Genomic DNA, 9,851 nt, shown 5'->3' with positions numbered 1-9,851 from the left:
TTGGAAATCTCAGAATAATAAATAATAAACAAAAATAATAAACTATAGATAATAATAAAATAGTAATAAATAATGCATGATAAATAGAATAATATATAATGTTAAAATATAATATAAAATACTAAATAATGAGAATTATAATAATTATTATTGATGATTATGGTCATAAAAAATTGGGGATATTTTATGGTTTGTGGGGTCCCCTCTGCCCCCCTGGGGATATTTTATGGATTTTCCCGCTTCCGGTTCCGGTTTTTTCCCGGTCCCGTTTTCCCGCTCGCGCCAGCCCCGCCCTCAACACGCGCTGCGCACGCGCTGCCCGCAGGGACGGACCAATGGGAGACGAGGAGCGGAGCCACACACGGTATGAGATCACGCCCACAAGCCCGGACCAATGGGAGATTAGGGGCGGGGCCACATGTGCCTCCCGCGCGCCACAAGATGCACTGCGCACGCGCTGCCAGCAGGGACGGACCAATAGAAGGTGAGAGGCGGAGCCACATGAGGGATGAGACCACGCCCACGCGGGCCTGCCTTATATAAGGCGCGGCGGCGGCGGGGCCTCCTCAGAGCGGCGGGAGCGGTATCGGCGGGATCGGTCTGTGGGGCTGGGGCGGGCCCGCTTTTCCCCCAGACCCGCAGCGGGATATCCGCACCCGCCTGTTCCCAGCCCTGACCCGCTGCTGGGGCTCCCCATGACACCAACCCCTCCCTCCTTTCCCTGCCTTCAGGGACAGGGCCCTGGCACCGCACGGGCAGCTCTGAACAGCTCCCTACAGGAGCGGCCTGAAGTGGTATTAAATTAATTTGTCACCGTAGTGGTTTAAACAGCCTCCCCTTGGGCTGTGTGCACGGTTTAGAGTCTAACGGGGGCCAGATGGCCTCTCCTCCTCTGGAGCTGGGAGACCTGGCAGCCTCCCAGAGCCTTCCCAGCCCAGCAGGGCACACAGACTCTTTGTTCCAACTGTTTATTCAGAGGTGAACTGACCCCGTGTACCATTCTGCGAGCAAGCTGGAACTTAGGCTGGATTTAAAAAGCATTAAAAGCATCTCTCGTTCCCTACAGAAAGCACTTGCTGAGTAGCAGTTCGTGAAGCAGCATCTGGGGGCTCGGGGCTGCATTTGGGCCGAGCTCATCTTTTCTTTACTCTTCCTTGAGGCCCAGCTTGTTCTTCACCCTGTGGGCCATGTAGGCGGCAGTGAGCACGGAGCAGCTGACGGTGACCAGGAACAGGGCGGAGAAGTCGTGAGCCGGGCCCCCCTGCAGGGAGGAGTAGATCTCCCTCCTGGACTCGTAGTCCAGCACCACGGCCTCGATCTGCGCCAGCGTGCACAGCACCAGGAACACGTGGAAGATCTGGTGGCTCTGCCCCAAGAAGTGACACTTGCCGGGGAACCACTTCTCGGGGTAGGGCTGCGAGAAGAAGAAGGCCCCGAGGAGGAAGAAGAGCACCTGGCAGCGGTGGTAGAGCAGCGCGGGGTCGGGGCGCGCGGCCGTGCAGATGCGGTGCAGCACGGGGCTGATGTCCAGCGCGTAGGCCAGCCCCGAGGGCAGCTCCTGGCACAGGCGGCCGGGCAGCGGGCAGCGCGGGTGGAAGCGGAACTTGGCGTAGCAGGAGCCGGCGCAGGACAGCCAGGCCAGCGCCGCCGCCAGCGGCAGGAAGAAGCCGCGGACGCGCCGGTGCCAGCCCGGCTCGATGGCGTAGTAGAAGTGACCCAGGGCGCTGCCGTACTGGTACACGGCCACCCCCACGTAGTCCAGGAAGAAGAAGCCGTAGTGCCAGAACTCGGACTTGGCCTGCAGCAGGTGCGCCAGGCTGCTGAAGCTCAGGTAGGTGATGGAGGCCGCCAGGATGAGGAGCAGCGGCCGGGCGTGCGCGTCCTGCCCGAAGTCCACGCGCTGCCAGAGGAGCTGCAGGCGCAGCAGCAGCGCCAGCGCGGCCGCCAGGTGCGACCACACGTTGACGGCCTCGTTGTGCTGCCGGAAGAGCGAGGAGAAGTAATAGCGCCAGGGCCGGCGCGGGGGCCGGTAGCCGCCGTGGATGTAAGGCCTCCAAAACACCGGCGGCACCTCGGCGCTGCTCACCGTGCCCGCCGGCGGCGGCCCCAGCAGCTGGGGCAGCTGCCCGACCTTGGTGAAGAGCTGGCTCAGCTTCTCCGTCAGCGCCGCGGCCATGGCGAGGCCGAGCCGCGCGTCCTCGGTCTGAAGAATGGCCTTCGGGAAGGAGAGGAGGTTTCGCTGCGGGGTGTGGGAAGGTTTTAGTGGGATGATGGACAAGCAGGGGGTGTTCAAATGTCTCTGGTTGGGGTTTTTGCCCTGTGGAATCCCCAGTGACAAAAAGGAGGCTGCAGGGACATTGAAGAGCCCCTGAGGTGCCTGGGCTGAGTGGGGAGCCCCAGGACACGAGGCTGGGGTGAAACGACAGTAATAAAACACCAGGACACATCAGTGCCTGGCTCAGCCCCTTCCCTGCAGTTTGGGGACAGCCAAACAAAGCAAGCATCCCAAACAAAGCTCCCAATCCTCCTGTGAACCGTTTGCAGTGTCTGTCCTTACAAATACCAACAAGTAACAGAGGCTGCAACTCCTGCGTTTGGAGTTTCGCTTCCTTTTTTCAGTTCCTGATTTTCAAAGCAGCCTCCCACGTCGTGGCCCTGCTGCACCACCAAAGTCCAGCAGCGAGCAGGAATTTCCATATTTACCTTTTGGAAGCTGCTGTCCTTACCCAGTGAAAGGCAGCCCTGCCAGCTTGTTCCACCTTCCCATAAAAACTTACTGCGATTCTTTACCTGCTCTTGCTCAGACAAGTCCCAGAGAAAACCTGGTTCACGTCCAGCTGCAGTGCTGCTCTGTGCCTCAGCCCCAGACAAGTGCCCTCATTTCAGGGACAGGAAAAGCTCTTAAAAGTTTGGGAGCAGGAGGAGGTGGGGATGGGACTGTTTGTTTTAAAAAACTCCGTAATTTCCTCATCAAAGTTAGGCTGTAACTCATTCCTGCCTGAATCCAAGGGGCACAGATGCAGAAAAAAAACCCCAAAAAAGGCTCTTTGCTGCTGCATTTCCCTCCCAAACGCCCTTTGCCCACCTGGCCGGCTGGGAGAAGCCCCCAGCCCCAGCAGCCTCCCCAGCTGGGGCAGCAGCTCAGCCCCCCGACCCCTCCCCAAAAGCCTCCACCTTTCTGGGGCTGCCAGGGGAAAATTCCCGCCGTGAACTCCTGACCCACAAGAGCCCCGAGCTGCCAGGGCAGAAGCAGAAAGTGCCAAATTTTTTGTTTTGACCTCAATCCCGCGGGCAGCCTGGCAGCAAACCCTGCCCGCAGAACTTGCCTCTGCCTCCAGGCGCAGGGGAGGGGGCTCAGCTCGACCCCGCTGCGGTTCCCAGAAGAGGAATTCCTGCGGGAAAGGCGGCCCGGGGAGCTGCGCTGCTTCCTTCAGCTCCTCCGAACTTGCGGGAGCAGGATTTAATCCGCCGAGCTCTTCGCAGCTACCGAGCCTCGAGCAACGCTCCGCTACGAGGGGAGCGCATCCTGGAAATCCTTCAAGCGCCTGGTACCCCAAAGAAAACCCTGAGCGCCCCAGGACGGAGCCGGGCGCCGCTGCCTCGGCCGCCCGCGTTCGCTCCGCGGCGTTTCCTGCGCCCAGCAGCGCCCACCCCACCCGCTGGATTTTTCTGTGATGATAAAGACTCGCCCCCGGCTGTTTACATCCCGCCGCACAGCGGCACAGCCTCCCAAAAAGTAAAAAAAAAAAAAAAATTTAAAAAGCCTCCTGGAGCACACGCGGCTTTCCTTGTCAAAGCAGCCCGGGTTTTCTCCCACCCGAGCCCCCCCAGAGCCCTGCAGACCCGGAGCAGCCCGGGATGTTCTGGGATGAGCAGGGTGGGGATGAGCCGGGCTTTGGTTCCCGTCCCCTCGGGAAGACTCGCCCCCGGCTGTTTACATCCCGCCGCACAGCGGCACAGCCTCCCAAAAAGTAAAAAAAAAAAAAAATTTAAAAAGCCTCCTGGAGCACACGCGGCTTTCCTTGTCAAAGCAGCCCGGGTTTTCTCCCACCCGAGCCCCCCCAGAGCCCTGCAGACCCGGAGCAGCCCGGGATGTTCTGGGATGAGCAGGGTGGGGATGAGCCGGGCTTTGGCTCCCGTCCCCTCGGGACCCCCAGCCCCTCCCCGGCACCTCAGAACGGCCCCGGCCCGGCCGGGGGTCCCGGGGGTCGCGGCCCCGCAGCCCCTTGGAGCTGCTCCTCCCTTCGCAGCCCCGACACGGCTCCACGTCCCTCCCTCCCTCCCTCCCTCGGCAGTTTTTTTATCATTATTATTTTAAAGGAAGCTGTTTCCAGCCCAGCTCTCCCCAGAGGGACCCCGAGTTCTGTTTTCCTGCCCTGATCATTCCTCTCCCGGGTCCCTGCTGTGCTCTTCCTCCTCACACCCCCAAAATTCCCCCCAGGAGCACCCAGAGACCCCAGAGCCGGCCCCGGAGCCCGGCTGAGCCCCAGCTCGGCAGACACGTGAAGCAGAAGGAAGAGGAGGGAACAGAAGGCCCCGCGCCGAGCTCTGACAGCTCTGGCAAGCCCAAACCTCGCATTTAGCATCGATTTGGGCTGCAGCACCATTTGGGGTTTGGCAGAGCTGCCATTCTCCTCCTCCACGTTTGGAGAGAGGAGAAAAAACCCCACATGGCGTTTGGGGCGCCCTTTCCTCAGCAGGTAACTGCATTAAAATGAAGATCCGGGGGGTTTGGTTGCTGATTGTGCCTCATTTTGTACTCGGGAGCTGCTCCAGGGCTCCCTCCAGCCTCCATTACGCCGTGCCAGGTGTTCAGCTCTCCTGGGCGCGCTCACAAGCTCTGGCTCAAAGTTCAGCCCCGATCTGCTGCCCTCCCCCTGCGGGGCAGAGCCTGAACCCTTCCCCGGCAGAGCCTGACCCCATCCCGGGCAGACCCTGACCCAATTCCTGGGCAGAACCTGACCCCATCCCCGGGCAGACCCTGACCCCATCCCCGGCAGAGCCTGACCCCTTCCCCGGCAGAGCCTGACCCTATTCTTGGGCAAAACCTGGCCCCATTCCTGGGGTAGACCCTGAGCCCATTCCTCGGGCAGACCCTGAGGCAGAGCCGGCAGATCCCGACCCCATCCCCAGCAGAGCCTGACCCCATTCCCGGGCAGCCCCTGAACCTATTCTTGGGCAAAGCCTGGCCCCATTCCCGAGACCCTGAGCCCATTCCTGGGCAGAGCCTGAACCCTTCCCCGGCAGATCCCGACCCCATCCCCAGCAGAGCCTGACCCCATTCCCGGGCAGACCCTGAACCTATTCTTGGGCAAAGCCTGGCCCCATTCCCGGGCAGAGCCTGACCCCATTCCCGGGCAGATCCCGACCCCATCCCCAGACAGACCCCGACCCCGTTCCCAGGCAGACCCTGACCCTATTCTCAGGCAAAGCCTGGCCCCATTCCTGGGGCAGACCTCGACCCCATTCCCGGGCTGATCCCGACCCCATCCCCACTCGGACCCCGACCCCGTTCTGGGCAGCTCCCGACCCCATCCCCACTCGGACCCCGACCCCGTTCTCGGGCAGCTCCCGACCCCATCCCCACTCAGACCCCACAGCCGTGTCCGTTTCCCCCTCGCTCCGTCGGTGCCGAGCAGCCCCGCGGTGCCCGGCAGGGAGCAGCGCAGCCTCTCCCGCACCTCGGGCTGCGCTGCGGAGCCTCCGAAGCGGCTGCAACGCCCCAGGGCAGCTCGGGGTAAGAACGGAACCCGCTGGGAAAAGCTTCCCGAACCGAGGCTGCTGCTCCATCACGCCCCAGACTGAGGCTGATGGCCCAGGGCTCCCTGAGTGTCTTAAAAACCCCAATTCCCTACGGATTTTCCATCTTCAGGTGCTCCGGGTGTGGAGTTGAACTGCAAACAAACCTGGGAGCAAGGCCAGAGGAGGGACAGAGCAGTGCCAGCAGTGTCACCTCCCCGGAGCTCTGACAGGGGTGTTGGGGAGGCTGGTGGTGCCTGCTCACACCACACCCGTGGGTGTCCTCAGGGGATGGATTTGGGGTGCAGCACAGCGATTTTGTTCCGAATCCACCTCAAAATGATCTTTGCTCAGAGCCCGTCCCCTCTCCCAGCCCAGAGCAGCTGTGGGCAGGTGCTGCTCCAGCACACAATGATTCCTCTCCCCCTGGGGCAGCCCTCTCCTGTCCTGCTGTCCCCTGTGTCACCCGAGCCCTGGGTGACAAGGGCCTTTGTTGGGCTTGGGACACAAACAGCCGCAGCTGAGGTGTCACACAAGGCTGTGATTGTCACAGCCCCAGGACAATGCCCTGTGGCCCTTCCCAGCCCTGGCTCCTGAGGAAGGCAGGCGGGTAACAGCACTGTGCAGCTTTATTGAGTCACTCGTTACAGCAGTATTTGAGCAGACTGGACAGTCAGAGAGTGTTGTTGGAAGTGTAACAGATATTCAGCATGGAACAGTTACCAGAGATTCCTTGCACAAGGTCTTACAGAGCTGATACAGTACTCGCCATCAACCCAGCAGCGAGCGCACTGGCGTAGAAAAGGATGCAACAAGAAGAAAAAGCTACACTGGAAAGACAACACTTTAGAAAAGTGACACATGGAAGGTCTCCCCTCTAGCCCCCAAAGCAAGTGTACAGTTTGGATCTAATTTTACAGTTCTACATCAGTTTCTAAGAAACGTAAAAAAAAAAAAATATATATATAACCGAACCAAAAGCAAAGATAAACCACTGGCCAGTACAGTCTTTGGATATTTGGAGGAGGGGGAGAGTCAGTTTCCAGAACGGAGTCAGTCGGTCTCGGCCTCGCCGGGGTCTTTGCCTTCTTTGTTCTTTCGAACCTCTTCCACGTGCTTGTCCTGGAAAACAGCAGCAGGAGCTGTGAGCTCCAGGGAAAGGGGCTCCAGGAAAAGGGGGGCTCCAGGGAAAGGGGGCTCCAGGGAAAGGGGGGCTCCAGGGAAAGAAGGGGGGCTCCAGGGAAAGAAGGGGGGCTCCAGGGAAAGAAGGGGGGCTCCAGGGAAAGAAGGGGGGCTCCAGGGAAAGAAGGGGGGCTCCAGGGAAAGAAGGGGGGCTCCAGGGAAAGAAGGGGGGCTCCAGGGAAAGAAGGGGGGCTCCAGGGAAAGAAGGGGGGCTCCAGGGAAAGAAGGGGGGCTCCAGGGAAAGAAGGGGGGCTCCAGGGAAAGAAGGGGGGCTCCAGGGAAAGAAGGGGGGCTCCAGGGAAAGAAGGGGGCTCCGGGAAAGAGGGGGGCTCCGGGAAAAGAAGGGGGCTCCAGGGTGAGCCCCAGGGCAGGGCTGCTCCATCTCCATCCAGCCCCGCACAGAGCTGCAATTCTGCACACTCCACAACCACACCGTGCCACCACAGCCCTCCCCGCCTGCCCAGGGCACCCTCCTCCTCTGGAGGTGATTTTTGGGGGGTTTTACCTACTTTTCCCAGCAGGGAGCAGGGGCAGCCCCCCACACCCACCTTCTCCCGCAAGCGCTCCAGCTTGGCGGCCATTTGTGCCTCGCGGTTCTCTTTGTTGGCTTCCATTTTGTGGGTCAGCTTCTCCTCTGCCATTTTGCTGAAGTTGTTGTTCTCCTCGATGGCTTTCTGCAGCACCTCCTTCTCGTGCTCCCGCTTCTCGGCCAGCTGCTTCAGCACTTCTGCCTCGTGGGACTGGAGGGGCAGGGCCGGGCTGTGAGGAGCCCCTGGGGGCTGCCCTCACCCAGCACCCACAGCCACCTGCAAAGCTCAGCTCCTGCACTACTGCCACACCTCCTTAAATGCCATTTTTCTGGAGAGGCAACACTGATATTTTGCTTTTTTTTTTTTTTGATGTTAACATGGAAAGAGGTTTCCTTGAGGAGCCCCCCTCTCAGAATCGCTGAGATTCAGGTCAGGCTCACTTCCATCAAAGCCTCGCCAGCCTCGAGGGCTCCAGGCTGCACCCCCAGCCACATCTTTCATCAGCCAGACAATTTATTCCCCAGCTTCTCATTACAGATTCACTGCTGCATTTTCTGGGAGAAAAATTCGTCTGTTCTGGTGTTAAAAGACAAGAAAAACAGCTTCTTCCTGAAAGAGCTGCCCCTCTCAGCTACGTTTCCTCCTAGTTTTTCTTCAGAATCTCTTTGGAACCAAAACCATGACCATAAAGCTTCATAAGAGCCCCAAGGATTTCATTAATATTCGATTTGCAATTAAAAAACCCACTTGTCCCAAGAAATAAATAAAAAGAGATCCTCAAAGCCCCAAATTTGGTGGAGCAGAGCTCACTTCAGCTGCTCCAGCTTTACCTTGCGTCTCTCCTCAGCTGCTTCCAACTTCTTCTGGATCTCCTCCAGTGACACGTCCTTCTTCTTCGGGGGAGACAGAGGGAACTCTGCCACGGCTTCTTTGGAGCGGGGGCTGAGGATCAGCTCAAAGGCCTGCCCAGAGGCTCGCTTCTCCAGCTCCTTCACCTGGATGTCTGGGAATGTGGGAGAGAAAAGCCACAAAAAAAGAATATTTTATGCAGGAACTGGCTCAGGTGACATTAAAAGCAGCCTTCCAATATTCAGCACCATCAGGTTCCCTGAGGAAGGGCAGCCAAGACAGGAGTTTTGTGGAAATTTCCTTTGCAAGCCCTCCTTGATCCTCCACCACCTGATGTTTCCATTTATCCTTCAGCATCCCAAGTGGTGGAAACAAACCCCTTAGTTCAGACCAAAAATCATCCTCCTTCCAGTAGCAAACCTGAGGATGAGTTTCCAGGCGTTTGCCTGCAACCTGAGAGAGCCAAGGAGGAAAAAAACCCAAATTTTGGGGGCAATCTGCAGGCAGGGCTGTCCCCCAGCCCTGCAGGGTGTCAGCTGCAGCGGGCCCCGACACGTCTCGGTGACAGGCAGCTCTGCCGAGGGAGCAGATGGCTGCAGGGAGCTGCAGCCCATCTGCTGCCAGACTCCTCTTTTGGGGTGTTTTCACAACCACCCAGCTTCAACAGCCTCGCCCAAACGGGAGCAAAGCCTGCTGGCAGCAGCTTATCTCACCAGGTTTGGTTTTTATGTCGTTCCTGAGGAAATTAGGAGGCAACAAAAAGAAAAAAAAAAAGGACAGGAGCATGTAGCACAGAATTCTACCTACCAGAAGTAGCCATGGCAAAGAAATGAGACTCCAGAAGCCAAGCCTGGGAGAAGGTCAGTCAGGTGGGTTCCTGGGTAACAAAGAGATGTGCCTTTCAACAGCCAGCACGGGGATCCTGCTCCTTCTAATAAAAACTGCTGGACAGAATCACAGCTGCTGAACAAAAGGCACACAAGGTAGGTCACTGCAGGCAGTGATTCCAGGCTTTTCGTGGAGCTGGACAGTGCTGGGAATACTGGAGAGGTTATGGAATTACTGGCGGTGCAAGATCTCTGGGATATTCGAGCATCTTCAATCCGTTTTATTCCACCTTAAGGTACTCGAACAAAGACCCCCGTTTTACCACGGGGCTACGGGGATTTCACGGCTCTCACACACGTCAAAGAGCTCGCTGAATAAAAAAAATGACGCACCACAGGACAGCACGGCTAGGATTCCTGCCACTCCCGAAGGATCTGAAATGTGCGCAATCGAGCTCATTTAAAATTCGCTTTTAATTGCGCAGCTCAAGTCAGATGCTTCACACCGCGGCAGACAGCGAGGGCGTACACCGCCCAGGACACCTCGTGAAAACGGGGCGCCGTAGAAAAATGCCAGAAAAAGATCTAGAAGCCGTATTAAAAGAAAAGAAAAGAAAAAAGGGTGTTTTTGGGGGGGCTGAAGGGGCTCGGAGCGGGGTCCGGGCGGGGCCGGGGAGCGGAGCGGGGACCGCGCGGTCCCGGCCCCGCCCCCCCGCGGCCGCAG

General features: G+C 58.5%; 2 protein-coding genes across 3 annotated transcripts; both read right to left on the bottom strand.

The window, feature by feature from the left end:
- Positions 1-548: 548 nt before the first annotated feature.
- PAQR7 (progestin and adipoQ receptor family member 7) lies at positions 549-3,909 on the bottom strand. 2 transcript variants are annotated; one of them, XM_041417421.1, is made up of 2 exons: positions 3,327-3,909; positions 549-2,239 (listed from the first exon to the last, which is right to left on the bottom strand). In XM_041417421.1, the coding sequence occupies exon 2, from the start codon at positions 2,174-2,176 to the stop codon at positions 1,145-1,147; it is 1,032 nt and encodes a 343-aa protein (XP_041273355.1). In that variant the 5' UTR covers positions 2,177-2,239; positions 3,327-3,909; the 3' UTR covers positions 549-1,144. The 2 variants fall into 2 exon arrangements, with proteins under 2 accessions (XP_041273355.1, XP_041273356.1); XM_041417422.1 differs by having other exon boundaries at positions 549-2,215.
- A 2,441-nt stretch (positions 3,910-6,350) lies between these two features.
- Positions 6,351-9,778, bottom strand: STMN1 (stathmin 1). The gene is made up of 4 exons (XM_041417463.1): positions 9,108-9,778; positions 8,282-8,454; positions 7,470-7,661; positions 6,351-6,861 (listed from the first exon to the last, which is right to left on the bottom strand). Exons 1-4 carry the CDS (start codon positions 9,118-9,120, stop codon positions 6,793-6,795), a joined length of 447 nt encoding a protein of 148 aa, XP_041273397.1. The 5' UTR covers positions 9,121-9,778; the 3' UTR covers positions 6,351-6,792.
- Positions 9,779-9,851: the final 73 nt, after the last annotated feature.

The sequence above is a fragment of the Onychostruthus taczanowskii genome, unplaced genomic scaffold (assembly GCF_017590055.1).
Source record: "Onychostruthus taczanowskii isolate IOZ18803 unplaced genomic scaffold, ASM1759005v1 scaffold56, whole genome shotgun sequence".
Classification (NCBI taxonomy): Eukaryota; Metazoa; Chordata; class Aves; order Passeriformes; family Passeridae; genus Onychostruthus; species Onychostruthus taczanowskii.
This window is presented reverse-complemented; position numbering and strand designations above follow the sequence as displayed.